Here is a 19536-nt window from a genome sequence, read left to right on the forward strand (position 1 = left end):
TGGATGAATTTCATTTCATTGTAGACTTCAATATCATGTATGCTGAGGGAAATAGCAGATACTTTGTATCTGCTGGTATGACTAGACGTAAACAGGAATGAGTCATTCCTAACATCCCATGTCATTTTGATTCAAACTCACATTAGTTTGTTTGAAACTTAAAATATTTTGGTTGTAGGCATTTGTCAATGGTTATATGGTCAACCATCTTGACAGGACCTAACAGTGGGTACATGCTAATGATGGTCCAATGAGATAGACATTGGAAAAATAAAAATGATCTAATTGTCATCAATAAACCCATCAGCACACCTCCATCATTAGGTGCAATTGGCAAAGACCAGGGTCAAGCTATGTTATCAACTTTATTTTTCTCCAACTTTTTTTACATAAGTGATATCAAGTGACTACTACCCTCCTCTTTCTATAGCCAGTGATGTAGAAACAAATTAATACTGATCAACACATCAGAAGTCCAGATTTTCCCAAGGTTTGTGATTGGTTCAATGGAGTCTTGGCTTTGTGGGGCCACAGGTAGTAAATGAAATGGATGAAACATTATCATCCTGGCATATGCCAGAAATGAGTATATTTCAAGTGTACTCAATTTACCATGGTTGTTCAATATATGTGTGAATGTGGCAGTCACTGACAATATCAAAAGAAACACTATGCAAGTTGATGGAGCCTTTATTAGTACGACATTTCGCTTGTTACATGTACTTGAAAAAGCTGTAACAAATGAAATGTACTTATAAAGGGTCCATCCTTACATGGTGTTTATTTTGATGTCATATATATATATATATATATATATATATATATAATATAATGTGTGTGTGTATATTATGGATGGGATGGTAAGGTACGTAAATGTAATAATGCTAGGTAGATGTTTGGAATTGGTGGGTGGGGCAGGTGGCATGTAGGTGTGCCAGTTATCATCAGATGACATTGCACTTTAGGATGATTCTGATGATACTGAAGAACTTTGCATCTGTGTAAGGGTGTGTGAGAAGAGAAAGTTTTGAGCAAATGTAGGCAAAAATGAAGTGAAGTGGACAAGGAGTAAAAATGGTATGTTGTATGTGGACATGAAGAGAGGCAGGAGGAATTAGTTTAGTATTTGGTATCTTGTATGGCAGTGGACAGAGGAATGGAGGTGAATAATAGAATAAAGGAGACAAATAAGTAGATGGAATGAAAAGTGTTAGATGATTTGGGGATGAATGCTAAGAGAAGGCTCTATGACACGGAGCTGCCTAGTGTAGGCCATATGGTCTCTTGCAGTCTCCTTCATTCTTATGTTATGTAAGTGATTCCCATGGCATTGTAGGAATATAATGAAGGCAGAAGAATGTATGTTATTGAGGTTATGTATTTAAAGACATAATAATTGTTAAAAGAATAGATAGAGTGAGAGATGTGGAGGTGATGCAGATAATGGTGATAGATCAAGGTGTCTAAGGTCGTTTGAGCATATAGAGTGAAAAAGACTAATGAAAAGAATAAAAAACAAATATGGAGGAAGACCAAAAATGGGAGGGGGGTGCCTTAGGAATATCTATCCAACCTAGTTATGGACCAAAAGGTCTCCTGTCAGCATGCTCCACCTTTGTAATCCTTTGTAAGTAGGGAAGAGTGTAAAAGATGGGAATGAGCCTGAAAGAATGTTTACTTTATCTGGTCTATAAATTTTTAAAGTGGATGAAGAACGGAATAACCATATAATGAAGCAGTAGGGGTAAACCAGTTCCTACTGTGGAACCACTCGCCTCATTGGATTATCTTTGGCTTGAGCAGTGTGGTGGGGGATAGGTATAACCTTTCATCAATGAGGCCCTGAGATGGGATGTTGAACAAGTTTTAATGTTTATAGAATAGATGGGCAATTCTTCAGTTATCATACATTACTTGAGATTCATGTGTGGCTCAAAATTAGTCATTTTTTCAATGTGTAATTCACTATGGTCTTGGATTGTGTGTTAGACTCAGATGAGAGCTTAGAGCTCGTATATGACTGATCTGTAGGTATTACTGTGATTTTACTCACACACACACACACACAAAAAAAAAAAAAAAAATCCCCATCCATGAGAGTTGGAGTAACTGCTTGCAGTGCAGCGATACTGAAATTATTTCAGCCCTGGGCAGGATTTGATCTTGGACCGCTGGGGTAACTGTTGTAAATGCTACCACTCCGTCAAGCAATGTGTGTGGATGCTTGTTTGTTTTGATAACAATAAGTTTTATATAAAAATAATAAATGAATAACCACTTGTGCCTACAACTACACTCCCAAGGAACAGAAGAAACTGGACACTTCAAAAACAATGGTCTTAAAGCAAATTGCCTATGCCATCACTATTGGGTATGCATTGCAAGATACCATAGTCCATGTAAATGTGTGCCAATCCCAGAGGTTAGCACTGCCAGTTGGAGTTGGGATGGTGGTTTTTGGAAATGGAGGGTGTGTGTATGTATGTGTGTATATATATATATATATATATATTTTATTTATTTATTTATTTTATTATTATTATTTTTATTATTATTATTATTATTATTTTTTTCCTCCTCCCAATCATCATCACATCATCTTGGGACCACCATGACCATGTCCCATGATTGATATTTGGTCTTTTCAACCAGCCATTCATTTAATTACATAACAGTGAAATAGACTATCTGCTTTAAGTTTTCATTATCTGTCACACTTGTATTTGTAAACTATTGCACTTGTACATTTGCTCAATATATTTAGCTTGCAGGGGTCAAACTCAGGTACCTGTATGAAATGGTCCTGGTTGATAGATATTGGAGAATCATCTCCTTGCTGGACATATTCAGAACATGTAAATATCCTTACGAGATGCAACTCTGAAGGGTAGATGATCTTTAGACTAAAGCCCATGATATCTATTAATTTGACTGTCTACCTTTTCACATGAGATGAACTGACAGCCAGTAAATGTTCCCCCTAATACTACAACAAGCTTGTGGCATAGGAATGGCCCAACATTAGTACAATGCAGACAATAATCCAAAGTTTCTCCTTTGAGAGATATGGAGACTCAGGATCTTTAGCTGCTATGTCTATGGAGCTGTGGATTTCAGATTGGTGGAACTTGGGCCAACAGTTAATCTTAAGCATCCATATAAGTGTAATTTAATGTATAAAGTGTGGTTGAATAATGTTTTGGACTTAACTATTGTGTGCACACCAGCAGGTATATTATATCCTTAATCCTATTGTTTTATTTGGTTTTGTGTGTATAGAATAGTTTGGTGTAAAAATATTTCATTTGACTGCAGGATGTTGACCTAAACTATAGCTGGTTTGTTACCAGTGTGTATGTGTGTTAGTGTAGCAAAAATGATGACAGTTTATTTTAATCTGTTGACTGCAGGAAGCTTAGCAGGTTGAAATGACTAGGAAACAGCCAAAATGATGAAGCTGCTTGTAGTGAAGGTACTTGATAATGGTATTGGGTATTGCATAACTGTTCTTGAAATTTAACGTTGGTGTTACCTTTCAGGGACAGGCGTGAAGCAGAAGCAAAAGAAAGACAGGCCAAGGAGAAAATGGAGAGGGAGCGTGCAGAGAGGGAGAGGAGAGAACGAGATGAAAGAGAAAGGAGGGAACGTGAAGAGAAGGAGAGAAGGGAGAGAGAGGAGAAGGAGAGACAGCAAGTGAATCAGCACTTCGAAGAATCTTTCAGACTAGCTCAGCGCAAGGTAAGTAGTATTTATTGTGGTTTGACCATTCTTGCTTCATCTTTATTTCTCTGGGAGCTTTGCTAGGAGTGGAGTTAATAAGGATGCCAGATTTATTATTATTATTATTATTATTTATATATACTTTTTTATTTTATTCTTTGAGAAAGATCAATTGAAATTATTAATTGGTAGACCTGTTTTGTAGAATAGTTATGTTGTTAGAAGAGAGAATGTCATTGCTGTGTAGGACTGATTATTAGCTCACAATCTTGTATATGGTCAGCAAAGTTGGTCTTCTTGATTTAGTCCAAATATCTGGGCAAATTCCCCCCCCCCCCCCATCCCCTCCTTGTTTTTCTTATTCCCCCCTCCTTTCTAATTAATACATGTGAACTGATAGATGTGGACTTATGGGATAATGGATTGTTTGAAGGAACGTTCCAGTTTTATTTGAGGAGGATGTTGGACCAGAACAGGTCCCTGATTTATTGTGGTAGGATATGATGTGGCATTTTGATAACAATGGTGGTAGCAGCTACCAGAGAGCAGGAGGGGAGTGTGGTATAGGGACTTGAGTGACCGTTGCCTGTGGTGTCTGTTGTAGCATGGTCGGGACAGCGTGCGGCACATGAGTGGGGACGTTCTCCACCATGCCTATTATGGACAGATGCTCCCCAACCACCCAACTAACCAACCACCTCCTCCCAACCACTCCCTTCTCATGACACATCAGAATAAGGCCTACCATACTCAAGCCCAGGTATGAGTAAAAGCTGGGAGATGATTTATGGAGATTTGCACCTCCTATCCCTCCACTTTCAATGTGGAATGAATGTGGAATGATTATGTTTATCCTCCCTTGCTTCAAATATTGATGTGCCAGTCTTAACAATGTTTGTAGTTGCGGCACATGTCTGAGTTGCACACCATTGTGCGCAAGCTTCTTTGCTTTAGTTTGAAAGAAGCTCTTGTTGTGGTTCCCTTGTCAGAGTGAGCACTAGATATGCCAGGTCATGAAACACTTAAAGTGATATTGATTGTATGATTTAAACAGTAGGTGGCATGGGCATATTCTGCATGGAATTATAATTGTTGAGTGACCAATTATTTATTTGTGTGTGTGTGTGTGTGTGTGTGTGGCATGAAGTACCCACTGTTTTCTACATAGTCTTCAGCATAATCAGTTCAAATAAATAAGTATGTAATAGTCAGATATTGAAACATAGCATGTATACATTTGTTTTTCACCAGCTAAATTCATTGTGCAGCACTCCAGAAATAGAGTGCACTTTTCTTGGGCTTTTAATTTACTATCATAAGGTAATTCTGTGTATAGGTGGGCAAATATGACAAAGTAAAAATATTGGCAAGTATAGAGACTGACTTTTCCAGAAGGCTGCTGGATGGGGTCACCTGCCGGGTTTACCGAGCAGTGGAGCAGAGGACCGGCGTTTCATGGAGCAGCGACGGCCAGATGAGTCTTTGCGTCGAGTACATGAACCAGAGAAAATGGTCCAAGAGAGTATCTATAAGGCATTCAGGCAAGATGAACAGCACAGAGGGCGGGAACAGGTTACAAAGTCTGTTTATCCTCCTCCAGCTCATTCTAAGCCAGCAGTTCATCAAAAGACGTCTATAACAGCTGGGTTGCCTAAAGTAGCTGACCCAAGCTTTAGTCTTGGAAGCTATCCCTTGGGTTATGGATTAGGCAAGGATTCCAAGGCACCGTCTCATCCTGCAGAACGTGTACCATATCCTCCACACGTTGACCCTAGGGATAAGGCAACTGTTATCATGCAGCCAGATGCAAAAACACAACCTCCACACTCCATCAGTCCAAAGCAGAGGCAACTGGAGCGTTCAAGTCCTTATGCCTCTGCAAGCTCGTCAGCTTACAAACATTATGATCCGTCCCCTCCACCTCACAGAGGGGGGACACCTCAACATCCAGGCACACTAGCACCAAGTCCTCATGCAGGTGAAATTAATAAAGTTAGACAGCCACAGTCTTCACCGTCTCCTTCCCACCAAGAGCGATATTATCAGGTTCCAGCCAAACAACCCCCTACCACCCATCCATCCCACCTCATGAATGTAGGGATGATGCCTAATCCTATACATGCTTCACCCACTCCTCCCAAACCAAAAGTGAGCTCACCACCACCACAGATATATGGTAAGCCAGGCATTACAACAGGCACCCCAGTATGTCGGGTGGACACACGTCAGACACAGCCAATGGCACTGACGACTAGTAAGCCTCCTGTGGCTGCCCCTCCACCTGCACACTCAAGTAACACTAACAGTACTACTAGACCCCCGCCTCCAAATGAACAACGGCCGCCAATGGATAGGGGTCCATACGATGCACGAATTATTTATCCACCCACTGTACCTTCTCCACACCACAAAACTGTGGTGGCACCAGGAGCACCACCAGTCAGGATGCCTCCTGTTTCTTCTCCCCATGTGCCTCCCCATCATGCTCCTCCTCCACCTAGTGTACCTTGCCATCCCTCCCCTCACTCCACCCCACATGTTTCCCCACCACCAACACAAACTCAGCCTCTGGATTTGGGTACTAGAGATGATGCTGCTTCACCCCACAAACGTCGAACTCAGACTCCGACTCCTCAAGACCTTAAGAAACCAAGATTGGAAGGTGGCACTACTACTACTGGTTCTGTGCAACCACCACTTCTGTCTCGGGTGTCTGAGCCATGTCCTTTGTACCCAACAGCTGCCACCACTATAACAACAGTGGAAAACACAGCAGCCATTGCCAACTTAACCCGCGTTGCAAGTCCAGTTGTATCCAGGCCACCAAGTCAGCCACCACCAGCAGCAACTACACCTACATTGCAAAGAAATGAAAATTCTTCTTCACCTGGTTCAGTTAAACAGGCAGAACCTGAGAAGTCGAACAGTCCTGGTCCACCTGCCAATTATGTGCACAAGAAAAAGGCTTGGCTGCAGAAACATAGGGAAAGTGAAGGCACACCACCCACACAGTCAAACACCCTGGTGACCAGGGTGGCCACCCCTCCTCCAGCCAGCAACACAGTACCACCCTCCAAACCCCAGACTCCCCCGGCAATCAAGTCGGGGGACCCAAAAAGTGTCGTTCGTAAACCAGCCCCAAAGGCAGTGAACAGCATACCCAATGGCCATGCACAAGACTCTAAGGATGGTGACTCTAGTTCTAGTGATTCTGAAGGGAGTACGTCTCAGAAACCCAAACGTTGTAAGGGAAACCGAATAAGAAGACTGAAGAAGAGCAGTGATAGTAACACAGATAGTGATAAAGACAGTGATACAAGTGAAGCAAGTAGTAAGAAAATGGGACGTTACACTCCAAAACGAGAGAGTGAACCTAAGAAAAGGGGCCGAAAACCCAAAACTAAACAGGAGAAGGAAAAGGAAGAAGGGCCCAAGCCAAAAAAAGTGAAGGAGGAGCCCCCACAAAATGATCCCTTACAGAAGCCTCCAGTGTCTCAGCTAAAGAAAACTGGTGAGAGCTTCTTACAAGATAAGTCATGTTATGATGTGGCTCCGAAACTGCCAAAGTGCCGGGAGTGTCGTTGGACTGCCCATCAGCGCAATAAGAAAATGCCCAATATATTTTGTCGGTTTTATGCTTTCCGTAGTCTTCGATACACCAAGAATGGGCAGCTGGCTGTTGCAGGGTTCTCTGATCCAGTCAAGGATGCTGCAATAGATGACTTGAGATTATGGGTGCCAGATGCAGATAATCCTCCTGATGACCTTGATGTTGATATGAGTAAATTTCTGGTCACACATGTTGGGGATCAATTCTGCAATCTGGTTGAGCAAGAAAAAGAAGCTATGGCTTTACATATGGGGGATGGTAAGGATTTTTTTCTTGTTTTTTCTTGTATTTTATAATGAATACTATTGTGATTCATACATTAATTCTTACACTGATTATGAATTGAAAATGTTAATGTGTATGATATTTTATAACCATAATATGTCTTGCTTTTCAGATAAGACAGTAGCATGGAAGAGAGTAGTGCAAGGAGTTCGAGAAATGTGTGATGTATGTGAAACAACATTATTCAATATTCATTGGGCATGCAGCAAGTGTGGTTTTGTTGTATGCATCGATTGCTACAAGGCCCGCAAGAAAGGAACCATTAAGGTTTGGGACGATGGTGGAAAAGACAGAGATGAATTCTCCTGGTTGCTTTGTGCTTCAAGACTTCCGCATGAGCAAGATAAGCTCATGCTTACACAGATCATCTCTGGCAATGCCTTGCTTGACATGGGTAAGAAAATTCATGAAATGAGGCATGCATGGGGAATACCTCAGTTCTGTGGCTGCGCAGAAGCAAAAAAGTTCAAAGATGATGCCTCGCAGGATGACAAAAAGAAAGTCAATGGGGTGAAGAAAGATTTGCTCAAGAGCATTAAGAAGGAGCCCAAATCAGAAGTAGTTAATGGTACAATTAAGCAAGAAAAGACTGAGAAAACTAATGGGAAGGATGAAGATATGTCCAATTCACCATTGAATTGGCTTGCAAATGTTGCTCTCTCTAATGATAAGAGGGAAAGTGAGGTATGTTTTGTGAAGGTATCCAGTGTTTTAAAAACTTGCAAATGTTGTGTTTTAGATTTATGTAATGCCAAAATATATATATATTTTTTTCCTTTGCAGAGTTCTGACTCTGATTCAGATTCTGATGAGAAGGACGGCAAATCATCCACTCTACTTGAACTACTCATCAGTAACAGCGCCAAACCTAATGGCAGCACGAAGGAGGAAAACAGCAGCAGTAGTGGTTCAGGAAGTGGTGCTGGTGGTGGTAGTGGTAGTAGTAGCAGCAGCAGCAGTCTTGTAGCCAAAAGTGGTAAAGACAGCAGTAAGAAGCAGCCAAAACTACATGCTTTAGATGAAGTTATTTCACATGTTATAGAAAATTCAGTTGATAAAGAAGAAAAGCAGTGTGAAAAAGTGGAGCTCAAACACTTCGTGAGAAAGTAAGGAAATCTGTTTTGTATATTTGTGTTATTGATGTAAAATTTGCAATTTTGTTGTAAGCATAGGAATTTTAACATGCTTTTTTTTTTTTTACAGATACAAATATGGATCAAATGGCCGTGAGTTATTGCCTATTCGTATTATGACCAAGACACAGAGTAGTAACTTGTATCCAGGAGTGAATCACTCGTGGCTCTGTGATGGCAAGTTACTGCGGTTGATGGATTCGCTATCACCGTCCAATGTGGCCATCTTCCAGGACCAGTGGAAGCGAGGCCAACCCGTCCTTGTTTCTGGGGCTGGACAGAAGCTCAACCCAGACATCTGGAAACCCAGCTCTTTCTCAAAGGATTTTGGTGACATCAAGAATGATCTGATTAACTGTCTGACTGGAAACATTGTACCCAACCAACCCATGAAGAAATTTTGGGAAGGATTTGAAAACTACAGCAAAAGACTTAAGGATGATAAGGGCCAGCCCATGCTGCTCAAGTTGAAGGATTGGCCCCCTGGTGAGGATTTCTCAGAGATGTTGCCCTCTCGCTTTGAGGACCTCATGTCTGTGCTGCCCATGGGAGATTATACGAGAAGGAATGGCAGGGTCAACCTGGCTGGACGTCTCCCAGAATGTTTTGTGAGGCCTGACCTTGGTCCCAAAATGTACATTGCCTATGGGTCTGCATGCTTTCCAAGCAAAGCCTCCACCAACCTACATCTTGATATTTCTGATGCTGTTAATGTTATGTGCTATGTAGGAGTACCCAAAGATGCAGATTACGAAGAACATAATAAAGGTTAGTTTGTAAACTGTAAAAGATATACAAATAAGTAAGAAAGTAGATGTAAATCAGTACACATGTTTTACATGAATGTTATATTATACTTTTTTGTTCAACAGAAGCCCTTAAGGCAATCGATGATGCTGGCTGTGACATCCTAACTCGTCGGCGTGTGCGTGAAAAAGAAGAGGTGCCAGGGGCCTTGTGGCACATCTATCATGCACGAGACTCTGACAAGATTCGTGATCTCCTCAACAAAGTAGCCATTGAAAGAGGGGACAAGTTGGAGCCACACCATGACCCCATTCATGACCAGTCTTGGTACTTGAATGGACCACTTCGAGAGCGCCTGTATAAGGAGTATGGGGTGGAGGGCTATGCCATCGTCCAGTGCCTTGGAGATGCTCTCTTTATCCCTGCTGGAGCGCCACATCAGGTCAGGATTTTGTTATTTGTTTGTTTATTTTTTCTTTCAGTTTTCTTGTCTCTCTTGTGCTCTTGTACATAAGACAGCTAATTTGTTGGAATATGTTATTTGCTCACAAGAATTATTAATCTTCCAGGTTCGAAATCTGCACAACTGTGTCAAGGTGGCAGAGGACTTTGTGTCTCCAGAAAATGTGTCCTACTGCTTCCACCTGACACAAGAGTTCAGGCACCTAAGTGACACACATACTAACCATGAGGACAAGCTCCAAATTAAGAATATCATCTATCATGCCATGAAAGATGCATTGGCACGACTTATGTGTGCCACTAAGAAAGACAGTGTCAAAACTCCAATTAAGGATGAAGTGGACAGAAAAGTAAAGAAAGAAGTGGAGGAGGAAGAAGAGGAAGAGGAGGAGGAGGAGGAGGAGGATTTGTGAAAAATGGTGCATTGAATAGTCATGCGAGTGTAATGATAGTAGACAGTTGGCTATGAACCAGCTAGAACATTATATGCTCAACACCAGTGCCAGTGGTGTATAAACAAGAATTTTAGGAGTGCTTGAAGTGGAGCTGCTATTGTGTGATATTGTGCGTGTTGTCTGTGACTATCTACCTTGGACCTGTCATGTCTTCTGCTGGCGCCACTGTCTCTGGAAGCATATAAGGGGACTCCCAAAGTGATTAGGACACTTTCTTTGAGAACCGAGTCTCAAGCACTTTTTACATGATTCTTCTTGTATTTTTGAGTGCAAATATTCAATTCCATTTTGATTTAATACCTAAGAAGAGTTGGTATGCTAGCGAGAGTTAGAATGTATGATTTATTTTGACGTCGATTAACAAAGACAGTAATGTAAGCTTAGAAGTTCTAAATATTTATTAATGCAATGTGGTTTACTAATACTAGTGGACCTGTTTTTAGGACCATAACAATCAATGTATCCATGGTGTACTTAAAAACCAGTGATGACAAAGTTTAAAGTGCACAGATAAGTGTACAAGCTTTCTTTGGTGGGTGTTTGGTGTTTTGCCATGTTGTGAACGACGGGCTATTTCCTACGTAGGTGCAAGTCCTTTGAATGTGCACCATGTATACTAGTTTATGAGTGCGCCAAAAAAGAAATTTGTGCTGTATCATACTATAGGAATAACAGTAGGGGGCAGTTACACACTCCCCACGCAGGTGTATGAAGATATTGCCATACGAGTGTCAAGCATTAAAGGACTGTGCACACTGGACATGTGTGAGGGATGTGCAAGCATGTTATTGTTATACCTTCGACTATCCAGGAGAGAGTTAAAAGCCAAGGTGGGATTGGATAACCTTGAACATTTTACAGGTGGGCTATATCTGCCACCTTTCCCACCCTTCTCCTCTTCCTCCTCCTCCTCCTCCACCCCATCTCAAGCGGCTGTTGCTGGTGTGGATGGAGTGGTGGCTTCAATCTTGCCCACCTGCTAGAGCACTAGATGTTGGTTTCATTTTGTACATGATCTCATTGTTGGTGTAAATGTGAGTAGATTTGAGGACTGTATGTTTTCTGTAGTGTGTTTCTCACACATCATGTTGTTATACTTGTTTAACATAGCAGTCTGTGTTTTCTTTTTAGAGAAATTTACAAAACACAAGTGATAGGCATATTGTTGCCAAGATTTCTTATTTTAAAGAGATAGCCATGATGAGAAATCAGAGTGAAGTAATTTATTTGCTTGACAATTATGGGCGGATGTAGAAATGTAAATTGTTGTAGGTAGGTGGTTGGTGGTGCCTAAGTCCACCCCAGCTGCGCTAAGGTGACACCTCTCCTCCTCCTCCACCACCACTCGGGATGGGGGAGCACGACCCTACTACTTTTTGTACTGTCAATATGTAAACAGATCACAATTTGAATAGGAAAAATGTTGCCATGAACCAAGGCTCTTTCTTTTTTATCCTTCCAATAAATTAGAATGGTTTATATAAGGTCTTTAGTGTGATGATGGAAGAAATATTAAGGGCCTTCTTGATTTAAGTTGACATGGCCAATTTGCTAATTTCAATGTAATTTAAAAATGTACGGTTAGGGATATAAACTGACACAATTAATGTGTTATGATTCAATTTCTAACATTAAATGTGGGAACAGTTCAATTAGCAAATCAAGATGTACAACAACCTAACAGTAATACTATGGAGAAAGATTTGGACAAGAGTTGAGAAAAACAGCATTGTATTGGGTTTCTGTCCCTAACAGCACATAATACACAGGCTTGTCTTCCGTCCACTTCATCAGACACCTGCATCTTTTGTCAACTATTAACCAATATCCCTGTTTGTTGCAAAGTTTAATTAAAAATGGCTGAATAGTATTGAAACCAGTAATAACTAGTAATGGATCACTTTCAATCTAGAATACTTGGAAAAATGTAATGAGCAAAAGTGAAAAATAGCATATCAGGAAGGACCACAGGTAGTCGGATGATAGTGGATCTATAACGATAGAAACGTGAAATATACGGGGTAAAATTCACAAAAGGATAAATACCCAAAACTATAGATTGAGTAATGAAATTCTAGTACCAGGCATCAAAGACCATCAGGGTTGGGTAAAGTGAAATCCCATAGATGAATTTTATAAAAATCATGGGAGGGCAATGTGCAAGACAATTGTAGAAAAGCAATACTGGAGTATGAATTGCAAGGTTCTAAGGTGAAATTGTAAGATGAATTGGGAAAAGGTATCTGAAATGTCGGTGTTGGGTAAAGCCATAAGGCTGTGAAATTGAAAGCCAATATATTGTTATATGAAATGATATGGGGAAGTGTAAATTCTATCCTAAGACAAAATAATGTAGAAATATATAATGAAAATACAAGGCAAATCATTACTAAAGGGACAACAAATCAATGTATAATCTGACTTGGCCACAACCCTTGTAAGAGGGAAGAGGCCTTTTTGGTATGTACATATGTACAAGTGGCCTTTGAATGAAACTGCTGGACAGATGCTTAAACCACTCTTAATGTGAGGTTGTTAGAAATCTTTGCCTTGGACAAAATCACCATTGAGCACAATTTGTAAACAAGATTGTTAGACAAATGAGGTTATCAACATATAGTTGCGATGGAGAGTAGAGATAAAGTTAGATTTCATAAGGTGTTGACAAAAATTAGTTGGGTCAGCAGCTGGAAATCAAGGTCACATGGACCTCCCCAAAGCTACCAACCATTATCATCCTAAAATCATGTTGACCTTGATCTCATAGAAGCCATTAGCCTAAACATTAACAACCATACTGGAAACAGTGTTTTGATATGTGTATATTATTGGTTATAGTCTGTGATCTACAAAGTTAAGGTCCTTAAAAAAAAAAAAAAAAAAAAAAAAAAAATGGTATCTTCACTCCTACAGTACTATTGGATTTGGGTACTTGTAGTAATGATATAAATTTCCTGTCCATTTTTTCTTTGTGTGATGAAACTGATTTCTTAATACTGTATACTCTGCTAAGGTTTATGTAGTAATTAAACTTTCCATTAATACATTACTTCCTTCATAACTAACCATAGCTCAACATGTGCATGGATGGGGCAGTGGGGAAGGTAAACACAGGAACATGGGGGTGTTAGGCAGGGGTTTGAAGTTAGTAAACGAGTAAGGAGTAGTGGAAGGTAAGTCAGTTGTTGTTTGCAGATAATACAAAGCTGAGTTGGAGGAGACTGAAGCAATAAGGGGAGTTTGGGAGTGTGAGAGGAAGCTTAAAAATAGTTGTGGGCAAAAGTAATGAGATGTACAAGAGGTGATGGTGGTTACAGTTTGGAGACGAGTTTAAAGAGCGAGAGGCAAGAAGTGGAGAGCTCTTAAGCATTTGGGGTTGCATGTGGTGGGAAATGGAGGGGTGGGGGTGGAGTTGAGCAAAGGAAACAATTAAATATTTGAAGGGGCACAAAAAATCATGAGAAATGGATATCTAACACAAGGAGAGACTGTATGAGGGAATTGTGCCCATGGCATAGTATGGAGACTTGAAATTCAGAGGAGTCAGAAAGGAAGAGCCTAAAATAATGTATTTTAAGACGTATGGTTAGGGGTCATAAGATGAATAGAGAGATGTGGTTGTGAGTCAGTGGGGTGAAAACTGATAGCACAGATAGGGTTGATCAAAGAATGCCGAGGTGGTTTCGGCATATGGATAGAATGAGTGAAAAAAAAATAGGAAAAAGAATGTGGATGGAGGTAACTTGAAGGGAAGATCAAGAATGATGTGGATAGATGGGGTGAGGGGGTATTGCATACATGAGAAATGTCTACCAAGCAAGGAAGTGTGTGAAAAGGATAGAAGTAAATAGATGAAGAAAGAAGTCTTCTTGTCTGCTCTGTATATTTCTCAAGTGGATGAAAGGAGGGTTGCCATATAATGAAGCAGTCGGGGTAAACCAGGTTTGGCTGTTGGGCCCTGTTGTGGTGTTTTACTGCATTGTTTCAGATTCAAGCAGTGTGGCAGGGGACAAAGCTAAGATATGAGAGACAACAAATGGGTTTTATGGGAGGGTGTATGCTTTCACTTGAGCACTCCCCCACCCCCCACACACACCTCATAAAGCTAAGGGGTCTTTCCACTATACATACATACATACATATACCAAGGCTTTTTTCCCCCTTGCCAGGGGGGTAGCCAAAAAGGACAAGGCACAAAAACATTCCAACCCATTTCATCCCCGAAAACACTCCACACCCCTCCACCCTCCCTCCCATCTTAGCACCTCCTAGATGACGGGTCATCCCTGCACACTGTCCACTGCCCTGGGTCAGAAGCAGTGTCGCAGGACACAGCACATCCACAGCAAGGCCGCTTCATTAAATCGGCGACCCCCCCTCTCCGTCCCCCACTATACATGTGTATAATTTCCTTTTTTTGTTGTTGCATTTCAGTAGGAGTACTTACCTTGGACACATGGAAAGAATGAGTGATGAAAGATTAGTACAAGAGGTGGAGTGAACTTCAGAGGATGAAATGGATGGATGGGGTAAAGGGGGCATTGAGGAAAAGAGGAATGCCTGTTGAGCAAGGGGGAGAAGGCAGGAGATAAGGATGACTGTAGATTTGATACTGTTATGCAAGGAAGGGAGGGGCGGGGTGCTTATGTGTGAATAATATTTTGACGCAGCCTAAAGGGATTCCTCCCCATATCTTTTTCTGTATGAGGGGATGGAGAGGGGGGGGTCACAGATGAAGTGAAATGGCCTTGCTGTGGATACACTATGTTTTGCTGTATTGCTTCTGACCCAGGGCAGTGTGCAGGATACAGGGATAACTTGTCATCCATGATGATGATGATATGGTTTAACGTAACAAACTCCCCCCTATTGGAAGGCTAGGATGGTGCCCCTCACAGAGGGCTTTGTAGTGTGTCATCCATGAGCTAAAATAGGGGTGGAATGGGTGGGAGTAGGTACGTGCCTTTGACTTGGCTACCTCCTTTATAAGGGGGAATAAGTTCTCAGTATAAAGAACAGACTTATCTTGGCTGAGGTAAAAGACAATGATGTAATACTAACAAAACATGTTTAAAGGTATGCAGTTCAGGTATGTTGTGTTGGTGAGGCAAGGAGAGGGAGCCACTTACCTCATAATGATGCGAGTGAGGACATCTGCCTGATGACTGAAAATGTGGTACAGATTTTCACAATTTTATTTTGAATTTTATCGGCATATATAAACAGATGTAAACCTGTGCTTAGTCAAAACTGTAAATAAAAACAAAGGTGTCAAATTGAAGGGATTACTGTAAATATAGCTCCTACTGAAATGATGTGTACATAACTCATCACAAGAGAAAAATACATAGTGTAGAGTCGAGTTAGTTGCCATTTAATGAGATGGAGGGGTAAGCCTACTCTGGCTGTTGTGTCCCTGCTGTGGAAGTACTGTTAAATGCTGTATTGTCTTTTGAACTGAAATGTTGTGTCTTGCTACATTAGCTCTGACCTGAATGGTGTGGTGAGGAATAGGGATGACCCCTTTACTTATTGAGGTGCAAAGATGGGAGGGGTGACAAATTGGTTATGGATAGGTGTGTGTGTGTGTGTATGTGATTCACCACAGTCTTGGCTCATGTGTTGGATTTTATCAATAGCTATTACCCTCCTGGATGAAAGCTCAGAGCTCTATAGGGCCTGATCTATGGGTAATACTATGTCCTTACCCACACACACTTTCAACTCTGCCCACCAGAGTTGGAGTGCTGGCTCACAGTGCAGTGTTGCTGAAATATTTTCAGCCCTGGGTGGGACTTGAACTCTGATGGTTGAGAATGGTATCACTGTCAATTTTGTGTGTGTGTATGCATGCAGAAAAGAATTGCATAAACTGATAAATTCCTAATAAGATCACAATCAATTGTTGCCTCTAGTTTATAAAATGGAAAACTTACAGCTTCACAGTTGTTGGGAATGGTCCTCAGAACATCCCACAAATCTCTCTGGGAAGCAATTTTACACTGGTGTCTGTGTTGTATCAGTGTGGAACCGTTTTTATATCACTGGCTCAACGTGTTAGGGAGAAAGAGAACAGTTGCCAGTTGTCAGCTTTCCATGTTTAAAAGTGTAAGAAATACTGTTGAAGTTGAGAGAGAATTTCTGGGCCCAGTAAAAAGACCAATTGCCAACCCCTCAGGACTGCACCTCCTGTTGGAAGTGAGGGAGTTGACAGATTCTGATAATGGGTGGCTTTGCTGTCAATCTTGCAGGGCCACCACATAGAGGGACCTGTCCTTGGTCCCACTGTACAGAAAACCATCAAGAAACATTCCTTGAGGGTACAAGAGAAAATACAACCCTATGCACACACCAGGGCTATCCACCCTCATAAAGACGAGAGGCTAAAAAGTAAGCTGAAACCCACAGAAGAGAAAGAACTACTTCAACAAATAAACAGAAACCAGACCTAAAACAAAAGAAAGGAAACTGGAAAACATGAAAACTATAGATGAGAAAACAACAATGTGGAATACATTAAAAGCCATTAAAAAATTAAAAATTGACCCATTCCCATCAGTGAAGCAGTTTGAACGATTCGAGGAAAAATCCAATCATCAAAACAGCAGTGCAACATTGTTAACAAGTATTTCTTGGACCACATGGCATACATGCACTCACCTACATTGCAAACTACAGCTATTCACACAGAACTATACCCGACATATGGAAACATGGGAAAATCATCACAATCCCCAAACCTAACAAAGACCCAACAGTTCCAGCATCACACTGGCCAATCACATGTCTCTGCATCCCCTACAAAATCATAGAATGCCTCATTCTACAACTTGTCACACCACATATCCCCCTTGCTGAATCACATGGTTTTAGACCACTACACTCCACAGGTTTTGATGACATTAATTCAGATAAGCCCCTACACAAAACACTTCTTATAATGCTTGACATTAGTAAAGCTTTCCATGACATTCCCCACCATAATCTCACAAGCAAAATATACAATAGAGACATGCACAATAATATCAAAAGATTGCTGGCCAATTATCTGACAGGTAGAAATGCCTTTGTGTTATATAATGGCCAATCATCGCACACCAGAAACTTTAGGGATGGAGTACCACAAGGCTTAGTTATATTCCCCACACTCATTAATCTATACATACATAATATACCTACACCCCACACCTCAGGAATGCAAATCTCTTCTTATGCAAATGACATAACAATTACATGCACACACCATATTGCAGACAAATCTGCAGAAGTATTACAGCTGTCCTCGACACACACAACACATGGTTCACTACAAATAGACTCAAAATAGCCCCAACCAATTTACAACCACACTTTTCACCAACTGGACAGCAGAACATATATACCATGCCTCTTATCAACAACACTTACCATACACACATACACCCAAGATTCTTGGCATAACATATGAGACATCCATGTCATTTGAACAACACATCACAAACAGAAGACAAAAGACACACCTAAATTTGATGCACCTAAATCACTTGCAGGAACAACATTCTGACAAAGAAACTACCACTGCAGTATACAATGTATATGCTCAGTGATGAATTATGTGAGCCCCACATGGGCCACTAATCTCACTAAGACATACCACAACACCCTACAGACTAAAGAAAACAAATCCCTAAAGATGATTGTAGGCTGCACAAATAACCTACAGACCATCTACATCATGAAATGAAAGTCCTCAAAGTCAAAGATCACCTTGACATAAAAGGCACACACACACTTGCTGTCGCCTCCACAAACCCCCCACTACACTACTTGGCAGAACATCCACACACACCAAGAAACATCAAAACACCCAAGCACCTATATCACACACAAATACTCTCTTCTCTTCCTCCAAAACCACACAACATCAGCCTCCATAAGATCCATAATCATATCACTCACTGTTCCATCATCAAACTGAAAGACAACACATTGCTACATACCAGACCCCTTGGTATACATCCCCCTGAATCCTCTCTCCCCCTAGTGTGGCAACCATCCAGCCCATCTAAGTTACCAGAAGAAACTGGATGACTGCATCACAGACAACTGTCCAGGATGCAACACACACCATACAACACATTATGGAAGACCGCATTGTGCACAATCATGCAAGCCAACAACACAATACTCTATAAAGGGCTTATGTCGCCCTGGCTGTTCAACTTATACATGGATGGGGTGGTGCGAGAGGTGAATGCTAGGGTAGTGAGTCAGGGATTGGAGATGGTTAAAGAAAATGGAGAAAAGTGGGAGGTGAGCCAGCTGTTGTTTGCGGACGACACTGCGCTTGTGGCAGGGTCAGAGGAGGGATTGAGGAAGCTGGTGGCAGAGTTTGGGAGAGTATGTGATAGAAGAAAGCTAAAGATAAATGTGGGTAAAAGTAAGGTGATGAGATGTACAAAGGGTGAAAGTGGCAGTAGACTGGAAGTGAACATTAAGGGAGAGCGACTGGAGGAAGTGGATAGTTTTAGATACTTGGGTGCAAGTGTAGCAGGAAAAGGTGGAGTGAAGGTGGAGGTAGAATGTAGATTGAGAGAAGCGAGTAAATGTCTTGGTGGTTTAAAGAGTGTAATTAGGAATAGACATTTGGGAATGGATGCGAAGAGGAGACTGTATGAAGGAGTGATTGTGCCAACAGCACTGTATGGGGCAGAAACGTGGAACATAAGAGAAGAAGAGAGAAGGAGTTTGAATGTGTTTGAGATGAGGTGTCTGAGAAGTATGGTGGGGGTTACTAGGCTGGATAGAGTGAGAAATGAGGAGGTGAGGAGGAGAACAGGGGTGAAAAAGGATTTGGGAGATAGGGTTGATGAAAGAATATTAGGATGGTTTGGACACATGGAAAGAATGAGTGAGGAAAGACTAGTAAAAGAGGTATGGAAGGCAGATGTGGAGGGAGTGAACATGAGGGGACGTCCTAGGATGAGGTGGATGGATGGGGTGAAGGGGGCTTTGGGGAAGAGGGGAATGTCTGTTGAGGAAGGAAGGGAGAGGACGGAAGACAGAGGTGAGTGGAGAATGGTTGTATATGGATGATGGGGGGGGGGGTAGTATGTGTGAGTAAATTTTGACGCAGCCCGAAGGG

General features: G+C 41.3%; 1 protein-coding gene across 5 annotated transcripts in view; it reads left to right on the plus strand.

Annotated features, from left to right (window-relative positions):
* The window catches only part of Kdm3 (Lysine demethylase 3), a 1114672-nt gene extending 1100477 nt beyond the window's left edge, over positions 1-14195 (plus strand). For 2 of the 5 annotated variants that reach the window (XM_076208685.1, XM_076208687.1), the window contains 8 exons: positions 3540-3738; positions 4325-4480; positions 5113-7588; positions 7728-8299; positions 8399-8721; positions 8819-9516; positions 9621-9937; positions 10065-14195. In XM_076208685.1, coding sequence (XP_076064800.1) covers positions 3540-3738; positions 4325-4480; positions 5113-7588; positions 7728-8299; positions 8399-8721; positions 8819-9516; positions 9621-9937; positions 10065-10370 — 5047 coding nt within the window. In that variant the 3' untranslated portion in view covers positions 10371-14195. The remainder of the gene's footprint in view (positions 1-3539; positions 3739-4324; positions 4481-5112; positions 7589-7727; positions 8300-8398; positions 8722-8818; positions 9517-9620; positions 9938-10064) is intronic. The other 3 variants (XM_076208686.1, XM_076208688.1, XM_076208689.1) reach the window with 3 other exon arrangements.
* The last annotated feature ends 5341 nt before the right edge of the window (positions 14196-19536 follow it).

This window comes from Oratosquilla oratoria, chromosome 25 (assembly GCF_046742065.1).
Source record: "Oratosquilla oratoria isolate Oo_2021 chromosome 25, ASM4674206v1, whole genome shotgun sequence".
Taxonomy (NCBI): Eukaryota; Metazoa; Arthropoda; class Malacostraca; order Stomatopoda; family Squillidae; genus Oratosquilla; species Oratosquilla oratoria.